The sequence below is a fragment of the Heloderma suspectum genome, chromosome 1 (genome assembly GCF_057233095.1).
Source record: "Heloderma suspectum isolate Gila_16-S chromosome 1, 16-S_ref, whole genome shotgun sequence".
NCBI lineage: Eukaryota > Metazoa > Chordata > Lepidosauria > Squamata > Helodermatidae > Heloderma > Heloderma suspectum.
Window position 1 is genome coordinate 48,488,576 of NC_139458.1, and position 25,199 is coordinate 48,513,774.

General features: G+C 44.3%; 1 protein-coding gene across 1 annotated transcript in view; it reads right to left on the reverse strand.

Moving 5' to 3' along the window:
• The window catches only part of ESRRB (estrogen related receptor beta), a 169,109-nt gene that overhangs the window by 49,322 nt on the left and 94,588 nt on the right, over positions 1–25,199 (reverse strand). The window contains exon 3 of the mRNA XM_084827055.1: positions 11,832–12,241. Coding sequence (XP_084683181.1) covers positions 11,832–12,241 — 410 coding nt within the window. The remainder of the gene's footprint in view (positions 1–11,831; positions 12,242–25,199) is intronic.

Below are 25,199 nucleotides of genomic sequence, written 5' to 3' on the forward strand. Positions count from 1 at the left end.
CATTGCAAAAATTTGGAGAAGTATGAAAACCAAAGGATGATTGCATTCCTGTTTGTATATTTGCTCGGGAACTATGAATTAGGTCAGTTCGTATTAAAATGCAGACCGATCAAATTTCTCCCCTATCTTCCCTATTCTCATGGGAGCATAGGAAGCTGCCTTACACGAAGTAAGAACATGCAGGAGAAAGCACAGAGAAGAGAATGACACAGACAGCCACGGTCGAACAAGACTAGTGCAAGATAAGATCCTGTCTCTAAAACTTTAGCAAAGTTCTTTGCTCCATTGTTGTTGTTGTTGTTGTTCCATGTCTTCCCCCAAGTCTCTCAATTTTGTTTATGGGTCCTGAGGCTGGCTGCCAGCAGAGCAGAGCCACTCACACGGCCTTGCAATTTCTGTAAGTGCCCTGTGATAAAGTGATGTGATTAACTCATCGTGATTCCAGCAGCCTTCCACCAGCTGGCAGTCACACTGCCACTTCAGTCACTGTGGGCCAGGGGCAATCTGGCAGACAGCGGCTGAAAGTGCTCCAGGGTGTCGTCAGCAGCCAGAGGAGGAAACTGCGTGCATGCCAATGAGCAGCAGCAGAAGAAGGTGCATGCATGTGTGCCTCTTCATACATGTGCATAAGAATTAAGGATGTCAGATAAATCCTTTTGGGGATGGAGTTCAATGAGTTTTCCTAAGCTCGGCCCCCCAGACTTTGTTTTGGTTCCCGCTGCGGTGCCCAACTTGATCAGCAGTGAGTCAGGCCAGTTTGCAGATTTTCCGGGAAGTTTGCACAGATTTCTTTTTTAGAAGGTTCTGCAATTTGCACTAATTCCTGGGTGATTTGCGCACATTCTTGGGTGATTTGTGCAAATTACAGCCATGATTTGCAAAAATTTTGGGCATAATTTGTGCAAATTCGGCTGTAGTTTGCACAATTACGGCCACAATTTGCACAAATTACGGCCACAATTTGTGCAAATGTTGCTGTAGTTTGCACAAACTGCACATAAGTTTGCACAAATTGCAGAACCTTCCCCCACAAAAAGTGTGCAAAAAATGTCCTAGAGTTCAGGGAACAACCTGCAGCTTGGCTCACAGATGCAAAGCTAGTTGTACACACCGCAGAACTTGGTTGAGCCAGAAAAGAACCAGGTTTCCCAGCAAGGAAGACTTCTAATGAGAATACACCTTGCGCATGTGAGTCATCCCGTTTGTCTATGTGCAAGTGAACAAAATGCCTTTTCAAAGAGGAGATTCAGAACCCTTGAACTAAGTGCCGCGTGGTATGAGAATGGGACCTAATCCTGAAAGCAAGCCAGGATTTTACATGCTCAGGCTCCAGAGCTCTCTTTGGGCACAGAAGGGAACAGGGATGTTTGACACCAACTCCCATGGATTAGCAGGCAGTATGAGGCCCTTGGATTGGCCAAGGTTGGTACAAGTGTTGAGAGCCTGGCCTTCTGTCCTTGCATGACCAACAGAGAAGAACCCCTCCCTTACTTTTCCCAGATCTGCTTAAGAGCTGTGAGCCCCAAGGGAAGACAAAAGAAGGGAAGCCTAGGCCATCAGCTGATGTTCATGCCATCTGCTCTTGAAGAGACCCTCAACCACCCTGAGAGAACCCTGAGTCTGGTGCTTGTTGGGCGGGGCAGGGTGGGGGACTTGTTGGTAATTGTTTCAGTATTCAAAAAATTGTAAACTGCCTTGGGTGCCTTCACAGAAAGGTGGTATAGAAACAATTAATTAATTAAAACAAATCTGCTTCCTGCTACTCTAGCTGCAGACTACAGGAACTCTAGCATGGGGAAATAGGGCTGGTATCAGCACCTGGCCTCCAAAGGCAGCTACTAGGATCACAGCACCTTGGCAGCACTCACTGCTAGCAGCACCCAGCACCTTAACAGGACCCACCTAATGCCAGTCCTAGGCTCCCTCCCATGCCAGAGAGATGCGTCTGGGGGGCTACCTGCTAATTTAAGTACACACAGATATCCTACGGCCGTCTAACTATTGACTAGTGGCCATAGGATTACTCGCTCCTTCTATTTTCTATCCCCCAATTCAACGGTCCTCTCTCTGTCAGACTCAGGACTGAAAGGCACCTGGCTGCAGTTGCACAACTGCACAGCTATTTTTGATGTATGTTCAACAACTGTTGGAGTGAAGTGACTGTCAGATAATGTTAGGAGGTATTTCCTGGCTCCTTGCATCACTGAATGAATATTATTACCATTTTGTTGTTGTTTATTCGGTCAGTTGCTTCCAACTCTTCGTGACTTCATGTTATTACCATTACCAATTATTACCATTACTCAATATGAATACATCTTCTGTCATTTCATTTGTTTCTCGTTTTGAAATAACAGTAGGTGCAAAGGGGCATATAGACTAAATTTAAACGTAAACCTTCAGGATGTCTGGCGATCCTATCGTAGGCTTGCTAGCATGTTAATAGCTGAAAGCATGGAAATCCACAGCAACCATTCCCCATAATGTTGCTGGGCATGACCTCACTGCCACAAGCAAAAAGCAGAAATAAGGTTTGACTCTCAATAACTGTCAGACATGACAAGGCCATAGAAATATCACTAGCTCTTAACAAATCTGTACAATTGCACATAACAAAGCATGAGTATGCACTTTCTTTAAATCGGGGTAGGCAATGTGGTGCCCATGGGCACCAATGCACCTCTCGCCACCTTTCTTGGTGCCCTACCCCTCCCACTATTTTTACTTAACACATTTTCTTACCAGCAGCTGGGTTTGCTGTGAAATGGGTTTTTGGTAGTGCTGAAAACTGTGGGTTCAAGGGAATTGTTTAATGTATTGGGACTCAGTACCCACCACTGCCTTGTAGGCAGGTTACTTGACCTTTGCCACGCCTCCCATGATAGCATGCTGGGGGTTGTAGGACTTTTTCCTGTTTAAACGTGAATAGGATTGCACCCTAGGGACACAATCTTATGCATGTTTAGACAGAAAAAAATGCTACATCTTCCGGTATTCCGTAGCCAGCCAGTGTCAAGGGCTCCTTGGAGGCCTCTCTCCGTCTAATCCAGTAGCCAAGTCCAGACACAGACAAAGGAATTCCTTTCAAAGCTTTATTCTTCTTTTACAACTTAACAACTATACTGATTGCAACTAGATCTGAGCAGCACAGTACCTATGTCCTACGTTGGAACAGTTGGTCCCCGTTTGAAAGGGAAATATTTATTTATTTATTTATTTATTTATTTCATTTTTATACCGCCCAATAGCCGAAGCTCTCTGGGCAGTTCACAAAAATTAAATCCAAACAACACACAATAAAACAATTTAAAATATACAGAACATTAAAACCACAATATAACAATACAACCACAATAAAACTTAGCAGCAGTGCAGAAGTTTAAAATACAGATTTAAAACAGCAAAGATAAAAATTTAGAAGGCTAAAATGCTAAAATGCCTGGGAAAATAAAAAGGTCTTCACCTGGTGCCGAAAAGAATACAATGTAGGCACCAGGCGAACCTCACTAGGGAGCTCATTCCAGAGCCGGGGTGCCACAGCAGAAAAAGCCCTCCTCCTAGTAGCCACCCGCCTCACTTCCTTTGACAGGGGCTCATGGAGAAGGGCCGCTGATGATGATCTTAAGGTCTGGGCAGGCACATAAGGGAGGAGGCGATCCTTCAGGTAACCTGGCCCCAAGCCGTTAAGGGCTTTGAATGTTAACACCAGCACTTTGAATCGGGCCCGGAAATGGACTGGCAGCCAGTGCAGCTGGAAAAGTACTGGCATAATATGAGCTCGCAGGCCAGTCCCTGTTAACAATCTTGCTGCCCTATTTTGGACCAGCTGAAGTTTCCGGACCGTTTTCAAAGGCAGCCCCACGTATAACGCATTGCAGTAATCCAGACGAGAAGTTATCAGAGCATGGATAACTGTAGCTAGGCTATCTCTGTCCAGATAAGGGCGTAGTTGGTATACCAGCCTAAGCTGATAAAAAGTGCTCTGTGCCTCAAGTGACAGTTCTGGGTCCAAGAGCACCCCCAAACTACGAACCTGATCCTTCAGGGGGAGTGCAACCCCCTCCAGAACAGGTTGAATATCACCTAGCTGGGCAGACGAACCACCCACTAACAGTACCTCTGTCTTGTCTGGATTGAGTTTCAGTTTATTAGCCCTCATCCAGTCCATTACCGTGCCCAGGCACTGATTCAGAACAGTCACTGCCTCACCTGGTTTTGATGTAAAAGAGAGGTAGAGCTGGGTGTCATCTGCATATTGATGGAACCTCAGCCCACACCTCCGGATAACCTCCCCAAGCGGTTTCATGTAGATGTTAAATAGCATGGGGGATAAAATAGAGCCCTGTGGAACCTGTGAATTACTGGCAGACCCCTGAACTTAAGGACTAGGGAGAGTCCCTCCCCTTTTCCCTTGGGTCCTCTGGGCGCAGCCGTTGTTTGCGCGCCAACCTGGCATTACACCTCCTTTCCGCGCCCTCCATCTGGCGCCGCTCTCTGCGTCTGCATCGCGCATCCACCAAGTCTGCTATCTGTGCCTGGTCACTCCCTGGACTGCTAACTAAACTAGGAATGCTGGTGGGAGGAATCTCCGTCAGCTGTTGGTCCTGGGAAAGAGGAGCGCGCTCCTCTCCCAGGAGCGACTGTTCTTCCTCAGAATCAGAACTACTCTGGGATTCTATGGGCTCAGTGTCCACCCTGAGAGCCAGGTGGTTTTGTGAAAATATATCCATTCATTATAAATGCCTGAATCATTTTACCTGCTAACTTCTTCGGAGGATATAATTTCTGTGCTTGTACAGCTTCAATGTCCTCATGGCCCTCAGTTTCCTACATACACACATTTTTTTTTAATAAAAAAATGGCACAACCATGTTATTGGTCAGCATGTGGCACTAACTGTTATTGGTGGACAAATGTAGCAATGTGTTTGAGTTCACAAGCATATGGATGCAATCTGTCGGGCAGTCGTCCCTTCCGCCTTATGAAATCCTCAGGTAGCCAGAATCAACATGCAGACAATAGGGTGCTTTTCCAAGGCTTTATTCTCATTCAACCTAATGACGCTTACAGATGCTAATTGCTTGATCCTACGCGTGAGACTTAAGACAGCTGCCTACTCGGAGGTTCTAGCCTTAAGAATCAGTTGATCTCCATTTGGAGGGGAAGGCGGGAAACCTCTGTACTTATGGGCTAGGAGGAGAGAGTCCACCTTTTTCCTGTGGGGCATCGGGGCACCACTGTTGCCTCACGCCAAGCGGGCTGAGTGCCTCCTCTCAGCACCTGCCATCTCCCGCTTGACACTGTGCCGGTGCCTAGCGTCCAGAAATTGCTGTTGCGCCTCCCTCTCCCTGCCAGGGTCACTATCACTCTCAGGAATGTGTACCGGGAGAGGGTGTCCCCCTGGCTGCTCCTCTGAACAGCGCACGGGTTCCTCTCCTGCAGTTTCTATCTCTTCCTCAGAATCAGAACTGCTTTGGGGCTCTCTGGGCTCCGATCCAACCCTGACACAATCAAGCAAATTCACTAGTATTTTTTAAAAGAAGTGTCTTCAGTAGGGATGGTGCGAGAGTCCGAGGAGGAAGTGGAGTATGACAGACCCCCCCCCAGGTCCAACCACCCAGGCCCCGCTCACCATGCTGCGGGAGGTTCACTTGCCCACTTGGTGAATAGCAGGAAGTGCTGTTAGGCCGTCCATCACCTTACCGAGCTCCCACTGTGTGCAAAAATTGCGGCTCAGTTACTTCTGCAAGCCTAATCTTGCATCTATGGCTGCCTTAAAGGGGCAATGACTCAACTTCATAGGCGTAAAGGGCCCTTTATCCCTGTAATGTTGAGTCATCGTCCCTTTAAGGCAGCCATAGATGCAACATTAGATTTGTGGAAGTAACTGAGCAGCAATTTCTGTACACAGTGGCAACTTGGTAAAGCGACGGAAGATCCTGCAGTGCTTCCTGGGCGGTTGCCAAGCTGTCCTGTAGCTCCCATGGCATGGCTCGCACAGGTGAGCAATGCTAACGGCTCGTCAATCACCTGATGGGACCAGAGAGAGATGGGTCCGTCCATCCCTAGTCTTCAGTAATGAAGGAGAAAGAGCACAACACCCAGGAAGAGGCACAACATCGCACAAATTGCACAAAATATTTTTATCTCTTTGATGAGCTGCATGATTTCACAAGAGAAAACCAGGAAGGGCAGTTCAGCAAAGTGGTATGGATTGTGCCTCATGCAAATCCGGCAGCATATCGTTGTCACAGCCTAAGAACATCTCTGAGACTCCGAGGCAAGCTTTTTGAGCTTGTAAATATAGTTAATGCACCATGTAATGTGGTAACAGCTGTTTTAAGTTGAATGATAGTCCCTACAAATATGGCCATTTAATTCAAATGATATGGTGGGTGCACATTTTCCTGCTCCTGTGAATAGGTGCAGTGCTTAAGATGACCATTAATCCGTTGCAATCACCTTTGCTACTGTAGAGGAGACACAGCATCCAAGCTCTTCTCTTTGAGGTGTGGCCCCTCCAAAATGAAGGACAAAAGATTCTTAAGATGCAAAGAGTGTTAACGTTTGAACCTGCCTAAAGCAGAGCAGAGTGACATCGTTACAAAAAAAGCAGGAAGTATGAAGATCAAGCTGATGGAAATGGTAAGAACCCAAGACTCAGTGCTTCTTCTTCCAACCAACCAGTGCTGCTTATTCTTCTGAGTCAGCAAGTTAAGTTTACAGGATCAGCCGGCAGGGCTTTAGCATGGTTCAACAAGCACATGTGACAAAAGCAGCTGTGGAGGCCACCCAACAAGGGCTCTCTAATTATGTATGGAACACGGTTGCTGCTCTTTTAATTGTTGCAGAAGGAAGAAATTTGCCAAGTACAACTTCTCCTGCCACTGCAGAATTATCATGGAACAAGCTGCTCCTGCTACTACAGATAGATTTATTGTGAAAATGCCACACCACCAAGCTTTCTTCAAGCCTAAATCATCATCAGGGGAAAATTAGCTTCAAAGAACAAATACCGTACTCAGAAATGTAAATATACGTCACTCGCAAGAGATTGTCTATGAGATCTTCTCTTTCTACTTCTCTAGTATTTTGTTTGCTTATTCTCCACTAACTGGATGCCACTCCCTTCTTGTGTCTCTATAACATCTGCCAAAATTAGTGGATAAAGAAAAGAAATCAAGCTCTAGGTCTCTAGCTTCATGTATAACAAAACCCTAAAGGTTAAATCCAACATTGGGGTAGCGCCAGAGGATGTCTGCTAGCACAATGGGACTTTCTCCCTCTCTCCTCCCTTGTGCAGCCCTCCATGCCATCCAAAAACCTGCCCCGGAGGGGTTCCCAACCCTCCAGAGCAGATTTTGAGGGTGTGCAGGGAGCTGTGGGGAGAAGAGTGAAAGGCGCCCCTCCCAGTTGCTAATGGACCTGGTTCTGTCAGGAGAATACCAATGTTGGATACAATCCTAAACCACTACCTCTCATCTCTTCAGGAAAAAAGCAGTTCTGGGGAGGTGGGTTTCTGTGGCCAGTGGAGGATGGTGGCTGTGATTTCGGTGGGGCTGTAAATCCATTCTGGGCTTCAGTCAGAATCAGCCAGAACTCTAAAGGAGCTATCCAAGGTGCTGCATCCATTTTGGGGCTAGGGTTCAGCACTTTGGATAGCTCCTTTAGAGTTCTGGCTGGTTCTGACTGAAACCCAGAATGGATTCACAGCTCCACCGAAAATGGAGCCCCCTGCCTCCACTGCAAATGGCTCGGAAGGAACAGGTTAAATAGCCCCTGTCTTCATGCTCTCTCACTGATCTTCCACTCAACCTGTGAACCAGACAGCATCGGCTATTGGGAGGTATAGAAATGTAATAAATAAATAAACCAGAAGCCATCGGCACTGTCTTAACCTGATAAAAGAAAGTCCTCAGGGAAATGAATTACAGATCTACATGTAACCTGTAGCTCAGCCAGCTGATAAGCTGCAGAAAAGCTCATATGCATGTCTATGCTTTCTACCAAATATAACAAGAGAGGAAGATCCAGATAGAGGAATGCTCAGTACCCAGCTTCTTCTACCTAGGATCTGGAAAATGTGATCTACATAACAAAAAGGAAGGTGACTAAAATCAATAAAATTAAAGAGCAGAACACTCTACCCTTCAGATGTCCATGCAGGATTTCCCTCTGAAATGCTTGTTAAGATTTTGACATCCTCAGCAACAAGGAATCATCAGGACTAAGTGAACAAGTCTGAGTGAAAATAAAACAAGTCCCCTTCCCACATGCCTACTTCATTCACACTTCATAGGAGTCAAGGGAGCTTTTTGAATGAATGAAACACACTTGCTCTTTCAGAGTAATATACTTGGGCTTTTCCATTTGCAGAAGTGTGGGCAAACGAATGTAATGCACATAGTATGCCTACATATTGATGTATGCATGTAATGAACATTTAGGCAGACATGTATTTGCACATGTGTGTGCATGTCTTGAAATGTGCCGATTGGTACATTGGCAGAATGGCGATTTACTGATTAAACGATGCAATATTATATTGCATTAAGAACAATAAAATACAGTGATGTTTTAAAGCATCACTTCAGTTTAAATGGTGGGTTCAAATATTCTAGCACTTTTAGTGTGCAGAGTGCCTTACTTATTCCGTCTGAAAGCAATTCCGGGAGTTAGGTATTGTTCCCATGTTACTGAAATTAAACTGAGTGCTAAGAGATAGTGATCTGTCCATGACCCCCAAAGTCAGTTTAGCTGGCATTTGAACCACGCCCAACTCCTCTCTGCTGGATCACATTTTATATGTTTTGTGAGGTCTAAAGCTGTGCACAGACATCTGGCTACATCTATGTGTATGCGTAAGAACAAGTAGTTGGAAATTAAAGAAGAAGAAATTAAAATTTGGCATACAGTTTTACAGTAAGTGGTTCATTACTAAAGGGAGGTGGTGGATTCTTCACCATTGAGAGTATTTGAGGAAAGAGTTTTCTTTCCAAGTAAAAGGTTCAGTATAATAGTTTCAGGATTTTATGTAGTTTACGAAAAATAACCATTGTCCTGTACTTTTAAAAAGATCAAACCAGTGGCATTAAAACATCAATTAGCTTAGATTAAAATATGTCTGTAATCTGTTGCATGCAGTCACTGAATCTGAAGTATCACTCGTGTTCTTAACATCATACAACTTGCAAAACTGAACTGCTCTAATGTTTGTGACAAATTAAAATATTTCCACTTTCCTGGTTTAGCAGGAGTCGGGATGGATGTATTTGTCTATTTCGCTTTTTCTTAGTTACTTATTTTTCCAGTCTTTACTTCAGTTCATCCTAAACTTTGAGAATTTTTCGATTCTTAAGTTTGGTTTGTCCTGAACTTTTGAGTGTTTTCCTAAGGTTCACATGAAAATTTGAACACATTTTTGTGCATGCTTCTCCTGATATATGGATTTTTGTGTGCAATTTTATTGAATATGCACATTTTTATAAGCAATTTTCTTAATACAATGCATTTTAGTGCTATTTTCATTAATATACACATTTTTGTGTGCAGTTTTTCCTCCAACATATGCACTTCGGTACACATTTTTTTGATTGGGGAACTCCACTACAAAATTCAGAGAAGTGCGAATTTCTACAGATAACTGAGTTTTGATTTGCGTCTTGGTTCGAATGTGGAAAATTAGGCAAATTTGCATTAAAATGCAAACCAAACAAATTTCTTCCCCATCCTGAAACAGGGGTTTCATGTATTGCAACAGAATAGCTTGTAGAACTCTGTTTTTAATACCATAGGAAGACCTTTACGGAAAGAAGAATCTTCCCTGATCTTCCAAGAGTGTCTCCTTTTCCCATATAGGCAGAGGTAAGCGAATTCCTATTATTGTTCACAGACATAAAAGCGAAAGACCAAGTGAATATGCAGCACAAACTTTGAGTTCAACTCCCTCAAGGTCAACAAGTTTGAACATCCATTTCTGATGACAACATTTAACTCTCAAGGATGAATCTTTGAGTAGCAGCTATGGTTTGTGTAGGTTATGCGTTTGGCAATAGTCAAGTCTCACTGTCAAGATTTAGCTCTTCCTACCAAAATCTGAGAATCAGTGCACACTAGGGCTGTGCATGGACCCCCTGATCCGCCTAGGAAGCTGCTTCAGGGCTACCAAGGCTGGCCTGATTCACTTCAGCCTGATTCGAGGGGGAACCGCTTCGGCCTCCAGAGCTGAAGCGGGATTCAGACATCCAAATCCTGCTCCCCCCCCCCGATGTGCTGTCCAGCCCCCAGCTACTTACCTGTGCCCTTGGACGCGCACTGCCACACACATCTTGCTGTTCCGGGGGGGTGGGTGCTGCCAGCTCCTGGGCTTTCTGGATGCCTGCCAGCAGGCGACTTAAAGTTCCAGGGAGAGTGCAAATTTTTAAATGGCAACTCCCTGTATTTCTAGAAACAGATCCTGCAGGATCTATTTCTGGAAATACAGGAAGTTGCCATTTAAAAAATGCCCCGCCCCCAAACAAGAAGATGGCTGCCAGGACACATCCAGAGGATTCAGGTAAGGAGCTGGGGGCTGCGCAGCGGTGGGGCTGGACTTCCGGATCGCACTGAAGCACACCAAAGTGCTTTGGAGCGACCTGTCCCACTTCGTGCCACTTTGTACCCCCTCCACCTTGCCTCAGAGGCGGCCCAAAGCAGCCCGAAGTGGCTCGCTTTGACTTGGAGCTCACACTTTGGGCCGAAGCAGCGCACAGGCTGAGTGCGAGCGTGCGTGTGCACACACACACTCACACGCACAACTAATTTCTGCAAACTAAATCCCAAAGCTTTTGAATTCTCATAAATTGGAGATCTGAGTTTAGCTAACTTTGTTGAGATGTCATTCCTGTTTAAATAAGAACAAACAAACAAATAAATAAGATGTCATTCCTATTTAAATAATAAGTACCCCAGGAAATTCCCAAGATCCCCCTCTGGGGCGGGGGTACATCCCAACAATTCTCTGAATAAACCCTCGTCCCCCGGAGATTAACTTCCCATTTCCTGGCTGCTTTTTTTTCATTTCAATCTAATCTTAGTGTTATGTTTCCTGAAACGAACAAAGTAGGAATTCATCTTGGGCTCCTTCCAAACACAACAACTATAGTTCAGTGTTTTTTCATCACTGAACAGAATTTTGTGTTTTGAAAAAAATCTGCTGTATTATGTGAATGAACTAACAAATAAATCAATTAAAGGAGTAGAACTACTGGATGCACAAGAAGCAACTGGAAATGAATGCACTGGGTTCAAGAAGTTCATTAACCAAGTTGGGCAAAATTACAAGAAAAAAATAAGAAAGATGTAAAGCTAGCAGTCGAGGCTGGTGGTTCTGATGTCAGGGGAGCTGTGAATCCACTCCGGATTTCAGTCAGACCTCTAAAGGAGCTATCCAAGGTGCTGAACCCAGCTTGGGGGTAGTGTTCAGGACCTTGGATAGCTCCTTTAGAGGTCTGACTGGTTCTGACTGAAACCCAGAGTGGATTCACAGCCTCACTGACATCGGCGCCATCAGCCTCCACTAAAAGTTAGCTAACGTTAATAAAAACTTGTTTGAATTAGTGAAGTGGTAATGATTCTGAAACATTTTTCTCTTCCTTTTTTTTACTAGGATCCATGCAGTCCACATTCACCAAGGGTCTCAGTTCTCACCCCACCCCCACCCCCCAAAAATTCAGCACACATACATTTCAGTTCCTATGGGAAAACAATGCAATTGCTTTTGCCTGCAAATAAAGGGACTCAGTTGGCCATGCTGTGCACATCACTTACATCCCCCCGCCCAGGCCCCATACCTTGAATTGTTCGTTTGAAGAAGGCTTTGCATGCTTCACAGGAGGCCACACCATAGTGGTATCCAGACGCAATGTCCCCGCACACTAGACACAGCCTCTTGGGGATGGCATTGAGCATATACTCGCACTTGGTGGGCGAGTCTTCCATGATGGCACTGGCACAGTCGTCATACCGCTTGCGGCAGGGCCCACCACCAATCCCTGCACTGCTGAACATGGGTGGGGAGTCCAGGCCATTGGGGTGGCCACCTATGGTGATGCCATAACCACCACTGGCATCGGACGAACCACTTGGACTATGGTGGCTGATGGCGTCTATGCCAGAGGATGGGCTGGAGGGCTCAGTCTTGATAAAGGATCCACAACTGGAGGTGAGGTGCCGCTCATCTGTGGACATTCTGCCTAGCAGCCTGTGGGTAGGAAGCACAGAAAACTCATTAGCTGATCGAAAGACCACCCACAGCTGGAACAGGGCCCTTTCTGACTTGGGAAATCATATACTGAAAGCTAATTGATTTACTATTCTACTCATTGGCACATACATTCAGCTTTGGCAGATATCCAAGTCCAGCCCAGATAACTTTTGTGTTAAGCCTAGGAATGGGGGAGAAATTTGTTCTGTTTACATTTTAACATGAACCTCCCCCATTTGCACTTTCCAGACCAATGCGTTAGCCACTTATCATTCAGTATTCTCACTTCTAAGAATCTCACAATGCGGTTCTCCAATAAAAAAATGCATGTATTAGGGAGACGTGCACACAACTATGTGTATATTACAGAAAGCGTACACAAATGAGTAATATTAGGCAATATTGCATTAAAAATGTTATATTAGGAGACCCAAATACAAAAATGCATATGAATTTCCAGGGTGGACTTCCCAATTTTTTCCCTGCAAACTGATGAGGAAACAGGATTAAAACAAATTTAAGATTAGAAAAATGAGAAACTGAAATTGACAGATTTGGGCATCCCTTGGTTAAGCCTGCTGAATGACATGAGAAAGGACCATAATAATATCAAAAAAGATTATGGATCCCCTACTATAGCATCAGGCAAAATAGGGTTGCTAACGGTATTTATTTATTTATTTATTTGGATTTATAACCTAGCTTTTTACCAAAAAATGGCACTCTAAACGGCTTACAAAAACAATTTAAAATAGATTAAAACAATAAAACACAGTAAAAACATAGCAATTACAGGATAACAACAGCACCCAACCCAAGAACCACTTACAAGTCAAAGGCCTTCTTGAATAAAGCAGTCTTTGCCTGCCATCAGAAGGACAGTAGAGAGGGAGTGAATCTAGCCTCCCTTGGGAGGAAATTCCACAGCCTGGGAGCAGACACTGAAAAGGCCCGCTCTTGCATCACCACCAAATGCGCCTCTGATGGTGGCAGTGTCAAAAGAAGGGCCTCTCTGAAGATCTTAAGGATCAGGCAGGTTCGTATTCAGGACAGATAAAAGGAAGTCCTCCTTCATACAGCACATAGTTAAACTATGGAATTCGCTACCACAGGATGTAGTGATGGCCACCAACCTGGATGGCTTTAAAAGGGAGTTTGACAAATTCCTGGAGGAAAAAAGACTATCAGTGGCTCCTAGTCTTGATGGCTATAAAGCACCCTCAGTATTAGAGGCCCATGTACACCAGTTGCTGGGGAACATGGGCAGGAGGGTGCAGTTGCACTCATATCCTTTTGGGTTTCCCATGGGCAGCTGGTTGGCCACTGTGTGAACAGAATGCTGGACTAGATGGACCCTTGCTCAGATCCAGCATGCCTCTTCTTATCTTCTTATGTATGGGAAAAGACGGTCTTTCAGGTAGCCTGTTCTCAAGCCATATAGGGCTTTATAAGTCATAACTAGGACTTTGAATTATGCCTGGAAACAGACTGGTAGCCAGTAAAGCTGTCATAACAAGGGAGTTGTGGGCTCCCAGTAACCAGCCCTGGTCAACAGACTGGTGGCAGCATTCTGGGCTAGCTGAATTTTCTGAACAGTTTCAAACGCAGCCCTATGCAGAGTGTGTTACGTAGTCCAAATGGGATGTAACTAAGGAATGCTTGATGGTGGTCAGATCAGATGTCTCTGATTCACAACCCCACTGACATCAGAGCCACCAGCTAGGGATGTACGGACAGTGTACAATCCGCTCTGTCTGTGTTTTGTGGATGTTCATGCGCCTTTCGTTCCGTTGTCCACCCAGAGATGGATGCGATTTTTTTTTCATCATGTGGAAAAATATGCAGATAATTACGTAAACGTTTACCTAAGTATTTACATAATTTACCTTAGTATGTAACATTTAGCGTATTGTCCCCCATTCCATTCAACGTTTCCTCAGCAGAAACTTACATATTTTCCCACAGAGTTATATGCATAAATTTCAGGAAAGAAAAGAAATCATCTGAAAGTCCACAGACTCTGCACAGCCTGAGGGGGGCGCTCCGCAGTAGATTCTGCAGGTCAGATTCTTAGAAATCCAAGCTCATTTTAATCCATCTCGAATTTCTCCAGCATCCCTACCACCAGCCTCCACTGGATGAATCCAAGTCAGTAAATCCACCCATTGCTCTGAAAGAGTTACGCAACCAGCCAAAGCAATCATACAACCTCCCAACCAAGAACTGAGCAGCCAGGAGAATCATTGCATGAACTGTGGACTGAGCAGTTTCCAACTCCTCTTTATGCTTGGACTTTACATGAGGTTGGCTGCATCCACTGGGGTATGATGCAGGGAGTGTGGCATTGAGTCACCCAGGAAAATCAGAACTAGGGATGGAAGAACCACCCTGTGCAGACACTGAGCATGTGGATAACTTTCCTATAGTTGGTCTGGAAAGATACCTTATAAGCCACTGGTCTGACTGTTTACAGTTCTTATTTTCTGAGTATAGTGAGAATTAGAAAAATCATGATGGGGAAAGGCTAAAGCATTTGGAGCTGCTTAATTTAGAAAACAATGAGACATTATATACATTTATAAAATTAAGAACTGTGTAGAGAGACTGGAGAAACATTTTAAATGTTTCTCATAACATCAGAATCAGTAAAATTGGCTCACCATATTAAACTGATTGGCAGTAGATTCAGGATAGACAAAACCCCATGAAGCTGCAACACAGGGAGTGAAGGGAAGCAAGGCTATTCCACCAGCTCTTCTAAGAGACCGGCTGCCTTCTCCCTCACCTGCAGTATGTATATTCCATCTGACTACTTGAACTATTTCCATCCTGGCAGGTTGCTGTAAGAGCTACAACTTTAAGAACTGGTGCCTGAACTTGTTTGTTTTCTCCTCCCTCCCCCTCCCCTTTTCCTTTTATGTTGTGTCTTTTAGACTGTAAACCTGAGGGTGGGGACTGTCTTTTTTATTTTTATTTTTATTTTTATTATTGTTATTATTGATCTGTGAGCCACTCCAGGGGCTTTAAAAATGCTTTAAATGAATTAAAAATACTCCTTCACTCAATCCATAATTAACATATGAAAATCATTGCCACGAGATATGATGGTCACTGGCTTAGATTTCTTTAAAAAGGGATTAGACACATTTATGGAGGATAGAGTTAGCAACAGCTATTAGCCTTGGTAGCTAAATAAAACCTCCATAATGAGAGGCAGTATGCTTTTCAATAACAGATGCTGGAGGGAAACAACAAGCAAGGGCTATTGCCTTCATGGCCAGCCTGTAGACTTTGTGAAAGCATGTACTAGGTGGTACTAAACTAGATTAACTTTGGCCTGTTCTATTAAGGCTCTTATGCTCTTATGTTCTTCCTTGAAGTTTCATCTATAATATTCCCATCAACTGCCACAGGTTGTAAAAAGAAAGAAAGAAAGAAAGAAAGAAAGAAAGAAAGAAAGAAAGAAAGAAAACGGCTGAACTAATTCAAACTGCTAAACTAATTCAAAATGATCACAAATGTACAAAAGACGTATAAATCCAAGATCTTTGACCTATGATACCTTCACAAAGAAAAAACATCTCGCTTGGCTCTGGTTATTTTATGAGGGACATAAAAGGGGAGAGATTTGATCCAATTCTCCTGTGAACAGGTAAAGGAAGCTCCATTACTATTCCTGGCCCCATATAGCAGGTTTAGAGGCTCTAAACAGTGTGTTCTTTTCTTCCTTCTTTTTTTTCTTCTATAAATCATACATCATTTTCTATAATCCTTTAAGCATTGCCATTCTCTGGATCCTCTCCAAATTGTCTTATGTGTTTCCTGTAGCAAGGTGCCCAGATAAGAATGCAGAACCTGAAATGCAGCTGGGACAGAGCAGCAGAGTAAGAGGCTGCGTCCTAAACATGAAGTCTGAACAGTTCTCTATAAAGCCAAATATGCCATTTGCTCTCTAAGCCATGTATCATGTTGCAGACTGATATCACTTGATAGCCATTCTCCCCGCCTCAGATTTCTCTCAACATAGCATATGAGCCTCTTTGCAGCTATTATTCCCATTAGCGTCTGCAATCCTTTTTGCTACTCTCAAACTCACATGGGTAGCATCTGAAGGGCTGTATGCAGAACTTCTACGTATATGTCCACAGAATGCTACGTTTCATAGTCAGCTAGGAATGGGTGGTAATTTCATTTCAGTTCATTTTTAATAAGGATTTACTAAAATTCACAGATTTCTTCGTATCCAGGACAGAAAGAACTTGGGATTTTAAAAAAATCGAATGTGAGATAAACCAAAACTGACAGATTCAACTATCCAGGCCCAGGGCTTTGAATGCCTACCTCTTAAAAGTCTGAGTTTCAGTCCCTGTATATTCATCAGTTAGTGCCAAATTAGGATCACCACCTCCTTTTTCTGACAGACTCCTGCCTTTTAATAGCTATGTGGCAGGCAGGTACAGCATGGTCCTCTCCATGCTGAGAATAGCTGCATCTATCGAATTTGGGTAGTGCAGATGAAAATTCTGTTTCAGTTTGTCTTTTATAAGAATTTCCCACGATTCAAAAATTTCTTCATAGTTGGGATGGAAAGAACCTGAGATTTTAAAAATTCCAATGCAGGAGAATGCGAAGCTGACAAATTAGTCCAGGGCAGCCAAAATAAGTACAACCAAAATAAGTGCAATCAACATAACCTGTTCCCCAAATCCAGGGAACCATGCAGAAAAGCTTCCAGTGCAGTGTAGGAACTGCCATTCAAATGGGAAATTGGGCTGTTCTAGTGTGTGCACATACATACAGAAACACTTATCTAGGGATGGCACAGGTTCTCTCTGGGAATCCAGTGGTACCCCCCATGCCCACACCCCTGAGCCCCGCTCGCCAAGCCCCTGCCCCCTCTCCCTCCACCTGTGCTCAGCGAGCGGCCCGTACTCACCCTGGCAGCCTTGTCAAGCTCCACGGTCACCATTTTTTTGAAAATTAAAATTGATTGATTGATTGTATTTATACCACACCTTTTTTCCTCTTGCAAGGAACCCTGCCCCCTCTCCCTCCACTTGTGCTCGGTGAGCAGCCCGTACTCACCCTGGCAGCTTCATCAAGCTCCACGGTCATAGGGATGGCGGAGAATTTCTCCCCGAATCTTTGGGGGGCCGAGCGCCAACGCATTCGGCCCCCCGAAATTGGCGGTGAAATTCTCCGGCCCCCCCGCCCCCCCCGGGATGGGACTTACCTTTGGCGAATGTCCCTCCTGGCGGCGGGTCCCGGCGGCGGTTTGTCGGCCTTTCGTCGGGGGCGGGGGCGGCAGCCACCACCACCATTACAAAGTAAAGTGTAAAAAAAACCCAACAACCCCGTGATAGGCTCCGTAATGATTAACGTAGCCTATCACGGCTAGATTTCCAAACTCACGGGTGACTTTGAAAAAAAAAAAAAAGCGCGTACGCTGTATATCTTTACATAGACTACCGGGACCAAATAAGGAACGCAAATGGCGGCGCCCATAGGGCGCCGCCATTTGCGTACGCGGTTGTTGTTTTTCAAAGTCACCCATGATAGGCTACGTAACGATTTACATAGCCTATCACGGCTGACTTTGGAAATCTAGCCATCATAGGCTACATTAATCGTTACATAGCCTATCACAGGTTTTTTTTTGTTTTTTGTTTACTTTTTGTTTCACGGCTGGGGAGACGGGGCGCTTCTCCCCGGCCTGAATTTCGTCCGGGCAAGGCGGGAAGCCTCCCCCCCCTCGCCTGAACTTCAGGGGGAGAAGCAAAGCGCCTCCCCCCCACCGCGAAGCACCCCTGCAAAAAGGTAAGTGACTTTCGTACATCCCTACACAGTCACCATTTTTTTGAAAAATAAAATGGCCATCACAAAAATGCACATAATTGTGCATGTGCAAAAATGCGAATTTTCACAAATGTGCATATTTGTGTGTGCAAAAATGTGCATTTTCGTGCAAACGCAAATGTGCTCATTCATGAAAATGTGCAATTTTGCATAAGCAAAAATGCACATTTTTGCTATCACCTTTTTATTTTTCAAAAAATGGTGACCGTGGAGCTCAATGAGGCTACCGGGGTGAGTGCAGGCTGCTTGCTGAGGATGGGAGGGGCTTGAGCATGGCCCAGGGACTGGACAGCAGGGGTAGGGGCTGGGCAGGTGCCTAGAGAACCCAGATGGGGCTGGGTTCACACATCCCTACATTTATCCCAGGATCTTCAAGTGGCAGCAATAGCAAGGGGTGCGTTAGAACAATTCCACTTGATGCACCAGCTGTTGGACTTCCTGAATCTGTTGGACTTGGCAAAGGTTATCCAATCCATGCCTTGGTTACATAACGTTTAGACTGATTCAACGCGCTCTATGTGGGGCTGAAGAGTGTCTGGAAGCTTCTATCACTGCAAAATGAAGCGACTAGACTGCTAATGGATGCACAGTATCAGGACCACCCCCTTCATGGATCACTGCCTTGTTGTGGCAAAGGGGCTTGCGTAACTCAGTGAAGCCATGCCGTGCAGGGCCACCCAAGACGGACAGGTCATGGCAGAGAGTTCTGACAAAATGTGGTCCACTGGAGAAGGAAATGGCAACCCACTCCAGTATTCTTGCCAAGAAAACCCCATGGAACGTATCACAAGGCTAAAAGAGATGACACCGGAAGATGAGACCCTCAGGTCGGAAGGTGTCCAATATACTACTGGGGAAGAGCAGAGGGTATTTCCAAGTAGCGCCAGAAAGAGTGAAGCGGCTGGGCCAAAGCCGAAAGGACACTCAGCTGTGGATGTGTCTGGGGGTGAAAAGAAAATCCGATGCTGTAAAGAACAATATTGTTTAGCAACCTGGAATGTCAGATCAATGAATCAAAGTAAGTTAGAGGTGGTCAAACATGAGATGGCAAGATTGAACATCGACATCTTGGGAATCAGCGAACTAAAATGGCCAGGCATGGGTGAATTTAATTCAGGTGACCATCATATCTACTACTGTGGGCAAGAATCCCTTAGAAGAAATGGAGTAGCACTCATAGTCAACAAAAGGGTGGGAAAAGCAGTACTGGAGTACAATCTCAAAAATGATAGAATGATCTCAGTACGAATCCAAGGCAAACCATTCAACATCACAGTAATTCAAGTCTATCCCTCAACCACTGATGCCGAAGAAGCTGAGGTTGATCGGTTCTATGAAGACCTACAACACCTTCTAGAACTAACACCAAAAAAAGATGTCCTCTTCATCATAGGGGATTGGAATGCTAAAGTAGGAAGTCAAGAAATCACCGGGATAACAGGCAGGCATGGCCTTGGTGCACAAAATGAAGCAGGACAAAAGCTAATAGAGTTTTGCCAGGAGAACACGCTGATCATAGCAAACACTCTTTTCCAACAGCACAAGAGGCGACTCTACACATGGACATCACCAGATGGTCAATATCGAAATCAGATTGATTATGTCCTTTGCAGCCAAAGATGGAGAAGCTCCATACAGTCAGTAAAAACAAGACCTGGAGCTGACTGTGGCTCAGATCATGAGCTTCTTGTTGCAACATTTCAGCTTAAATTGAAGAACGTAGGGAAAACCACTAAACCAGTCAGGGATGACCTAAGTCATATCCCTTGTGAATATACAGTGGAGGTGAGGAATAGATTTAAGGGATTAGACCTGATAGACAGAGTGCCTGAGGAACTATGGACGGAGGTCCGTAACATTGTTCAGGAGGCAGCAACGAAATCCATCCCAAAGAAAAAGAAATGCAAGAAAGCAAAGTGGCTGTCTGATGAGGCTTTACAAGTAGCTCACGAAAGAAGGGAAGCGAAAAGCAAGGGAGAAAGGGGAAGATATATCTAACTGAATGCAGAGTTCCAGAGAATAGCAAGGAGAGACAAGAAGGCCTTCTTAAGTGAACAATGCAAAGAAATCGAGGAAAACAACAGAATGGGAAAGACTAGAGATCTCTTCAAGAAAATTGGAGATCTCAAAGGAACGTTTTGTGCAAAGACGGGCATGATAAAGGACAAAGAAGGCAGGGACCTAACAGAAGCAGATGAGATTAAGAAGAGGTGGCAAGAATACACAGAAGAACTATACAGGAAAGATCTGAATGTCCCTGATAGCCATGATAGTGCGGTCACTGAACTTGAGCCGGACATCCTCGACAGTGAAGTCAAGTGGGCCTTAGGAAGCATTACTAACAACAAAGCTAGCGGAGATGACAGTATTCCAGCTGAGCTATTTAAAATCCTAAAAGATGATGCTGTTAAAGTGCTGAATTCAATATGCCAACAAATCTGGAACACTCAACAATGGCTGCAAGACTGGAAAAGGTCAGTTTACATTCCAATTCCAAAGAAGGGCAACGCCAAAGAGTGTTCAAACTACCGCACAATTGCGCTCATTTCACATGCCAGCAAGGTGATGCTCAAAATCCTACAAGCTAGGCTTCAGCAGTATGTGAACCGAGAACTACCAGAAGTACAAGCTGGGTTTCGAAGAGGCAGAGGAACTAGAGATCAAATCGCCAACATTTGCTGGATCATGGAGAAAGCAAGAGAATTCCAGAAAAACATCTATTTCTGCTTCATTGACTATGCTAAAGCCTTTGATTGTGTGGATCACAACAAACTGTGGCAAATTCTTAAAGTGATGGGAGTACCAGACCACCTTACCTGTCTCCTGAGAAACCTGTACGAGGGTCAAGAAGCAACAGTAAGAACCAGACATGGAACAACCGAGTGGTTCCAAATTGGGAAAGGAGTACGACAAGGCTGCATATTGTCACCCTGCTTATTTAACTTATATGCAGAGTACATCATGAGAAACGCCGGCTTGGATGAATCACAGCTCGGAATTAAGATTGCCAGGAGAATTATCAACAACCTCCGATATGCAGACGATACCACCCTAATGGCAGAAAGCGAAGAGGATCTCAAGAGCCTCTTGTTGAGGGTGAAAGAGGAGAGTGCAAAAGCTGGTTTGAAACTCAACATTAAAAAAACAAAGATCATGGCATCTGGCCCCATCACTTCCTGGCATATAGAAGGGGAAGAAATGGAAGCAGTGACAGATTTTACTTTCTTGGGCTCCAAGATCACCGCAGACGGTGACCGTAGCCATGAAATTAAAAGACACTTGCTCCTTGGAAGGAAAGCTATGGCAAACCTCGACAGCATACTAAGAAGCAGAGACATCACCTTGCCGACAAAGGTCCGTCTAATCAAAGCTATGGTTTTCCCAGTAGTAATGTATGGCTGTGAGAGCTGGACTATAAGGAAGGCTGAGTGCCGAAGAATTGATGCTTTCGAACTGTGGTGCTGGAGAAGATTCTTACGAGTCCCCTGGACTGCAAGGAGGTCAAATCAGTCAGTCCTAAAGGAAATCAACCCTGAGTGCTCATTGGTAGGACAGATACTGAAGCTGAAGCTGAAATATTTTGGCCACCTAATGCGAAGAGAAAACTCTCTGGAAAAGACCCTGATGCTGGGAAAGACTGAAGGCAAAAGGAGAAGGGGACGACAGAGGATGAGATGGCTAGATAGCATCACCGATGCAATGAATATGAACTTGAGCACACTCCGGGAGAGAGCGCAGGACAGGAAGGCCTGGTGTGCTATGGTCCATGGGGTCACGAAGAGTCGGACACGACTGAATGACTGAACAACAATCAGGACCACATTACACCTGTCCTGAAGGACCTGCACTGGTTGCCAATTGCTTTCCAGGCTCAATTCACAGTGTTGGTCTTTACCATTAAAGCCCTAAATGGCTTAGGACCTGGTCATCTAAGGGTCCGCCTGTCTCACTATGAACCTGCCCAAGTGTTAAGATCTGGAGGAGAGGCCCTTTTCAGCACACCATTACTTGCAGAGGCCCATTTGCTGGGCATGCACAAAAGGTCTTTCTCCAGTGTTGCCCTCAAACTTTAGAATGGGCTCACTCAAGAATTAGGATTGGCTCCCACTCCCTTGGCTTTTAGAAAGGGTGTGAATTAAAATATATAGTTTATTTTTAATGTTTTTATTGTTTTTAATCTTCTTGTTTTATTGTTGCAAGGTCTTATTGTTTTAAATTATTGTACACAACCTTGATGGCTTTTTAGCTGATAAGGCAGCATATAAATGTTAATAATATGCATGGAGCTCTTTGGATCTGATTGCATGCCTTTTAAATTTGATCTCGAATAATGAGCTTCTCTAACTCAGTGTGTGTTTTCTCTCCCCCACTGTATGTGTGTGTGTGTCTGTGTGCATATATATATATATATATATATATATATATATATATATATAATTTTCCTCCTTCTAAAATGATTCTGGCTCTACCTTAAAAGCAGCAAATATTGTACCTGAGTGTGGCCAATGATGCTTTATTAAAAAGCTCCAGGACTGCTCAACTGATTTGTATCAATAAGGTGTTTCTTCTTGATTCACCCCTTCAAATGTGCAGCTCCTAACCTAATTTTGGGATATATACCACCTCCATGGGAGATTACATCATGTCACAAACCATGGCTCCTGCATGAACCTGGCAGTCAAGGAAAAAAATAATACTGACGCTAGCACTAAATTCAGTAGTGTCTAGCCTCAGTTCTTACAGCTCTTTGAATCCTTACTTTATTTTATTTTATTCATTTTGGGGTGTTTCTTGTAACCTGCCATAAGAAGAGACAAGCTGGATCAGACCAAGGGTCCATCTAGTCTAGCATTCTGTTCACATAGTGGCCGACCAGGAAGCCACAGGCAGGAAACGAGCACAACAGCACCCTCCCACTTATATTCCCCAGCAACTGGTGTATATAGGCTCACTGCCTCTGGTCCTGGAGGTAGCACACAGCCATCAGGACTAGTAGCCACTGATAGCCTTTTCCTCTAGGAATTTATCCAACCCCCTTTTAAAGCCATCCAAATTGGTGCCCATCACTACATCCTGTGGTAGTAAGTTCCATAGTTTAACTATGCGATGTGTAAAGAAGTACTTCCTTTTATCTGTCCTGAATCTCCCACCAATCAGCTTCATGGGATGACCCTGGGTTCTAGTATCTTGAGAGAGGGAGAAAAAAGTCTCCCTGTCCACATTCTCCACACCATGCATAATCTTGTAGACCTCTATCATGTCTCCCTTTACCCTCCTTTTTTCCAACCTAAACAATCCCAGCTGCTGTAACCTTCTCTCATAGGGGAGATGCTCCAGCCCCTTGATCATTTTAGTTGCCCTTTTCCCTACTTTTTCCAGCTCTACAGTATCCTTTTTAGGTGTGGTGTACCAGAACTGTACACAGTACTCCAAGTGTGGTCGCACATAGATTTGTATAGGGGCAGTATGATATTGGCAGTTTTATTCTCAATTCCTTTTTTAATTATGCCTGACATAGGGTTTGCCTTTTTTTTACAGCAGCTGCACACTGGGCTGACATTTTCATCGAGCTGTCCACCACAACCCTAAGATGTCTTTCTTGCTTGGCCACTGCTACCTCAGATCCCATCAGGTTATACTTGAAGTTGGGATTGTTTGCCTCAGTGTGCATCGCTTTACACTTGCTTACATTGAACCACATTTGCCATTTAGGTGCCCATTCTCCCAGTTTGGAGGGATCCTTTTGGAGCTTCACAATCCCTTTTTGTTTTAATCACCCTAAATAATTTGGTGTCATCCACAAACTTGGCCACTTCACTGCTCACTCCTAAATCCAGATCATTTATGAACAGGTTGAAAAGCATTGGTCCCAATACAGATCCCTGTGGGACTCTACTATTTACTTCCCTCAATTGGGAAAATCTACCATTTATTCCTACTCTCTGCTTTCTGTTCTTTAACCAGTTACTGGTTCATAAGGGGACCTGTCCTCTTATTCCGTGACTGCTAAGTTTTCTCAGGAGTCCTTGGTGAGGGACTTTGTCAAAAGCCTTTTGGAAGTTCAAGTAAACAATGTCTACCGGATCACCCCTGTCTATGTGTTTATTGACACTCTCAAAGAACTCTGAAAGGTTAGTGAGACAGGACTTACCTTGGTGGAAGCCATGTTGATTCTTTTTCAGCAGGGCTTGTCCTTCTATATACTTACTAATTTTATCTTTAATAATGCTGTTAAGCTAAATGGCCTGAACTTACCTGGATCCCCCCCCCACACACACACAGATCCCTTTTTGAAAATTGGTGTTACATTGGCCATCTTCCAGTCCTCTGGTATAGAGGCTGATCTTAGGGACATGTTGCATATTTTGGTTAGAAGACCAGCAATTTCATATTTGAGTTCTTTGAGAACTCTAGGATGGATACCATCTGGGCCTGGTGATGTATTTGCTTTCAATTTATCAATGAGGTTGAGAACTTTATCTTTGTCACCAGTATTTGCCTCAGTTCCTCAGATTCTCTTCCTGAAAACATCAGTTCAGGCACAGGTATCTGTCCTATACCTTCTACAGTGAAGACAGATGAAAAGAATTCATTCAGCTTCTCTGAAATCTCCTTGTCCTCCTTCAGTACTCCTTTAACTCCATTGTCATCCAATGGTCTAACTGCCTCCCTAGCTGTTTTTCTGCTTCTGATGTATTAAAAAAATTCTTTATTGTTGGCCTTGATGTTGTTAGCAATATGCTCTTCAAAATGCTTTTTTGCATCTTTTATTGCCTGCTTGCATCGCCTTTGTGCAAGCTTGTGCTCCCTTTTGTTTTCCTCACTTGGGCAAGACTTCCTTTTTCTGAAAGAAGCTCTCTCTTTTCTAATAGCTCCCTTAATACTGCTCGTTAACCATGCCGGCGACCTCTTGGACTTGGTGCTACCTTTCCTAACCTGTCGTATACATTTTATGGGCTTCTATTGTTGTGATTTTGAGTAGTCTCCAAACATTTTAAAGGGATTTAATCCTCTTGACTCTCCCTTTTAGCTTCCCTTTCACCAGTTCCCTCATTTTAGAGAAGTTTCCTCTTTTGAAGTCAAATGTGACTGTGTTGGA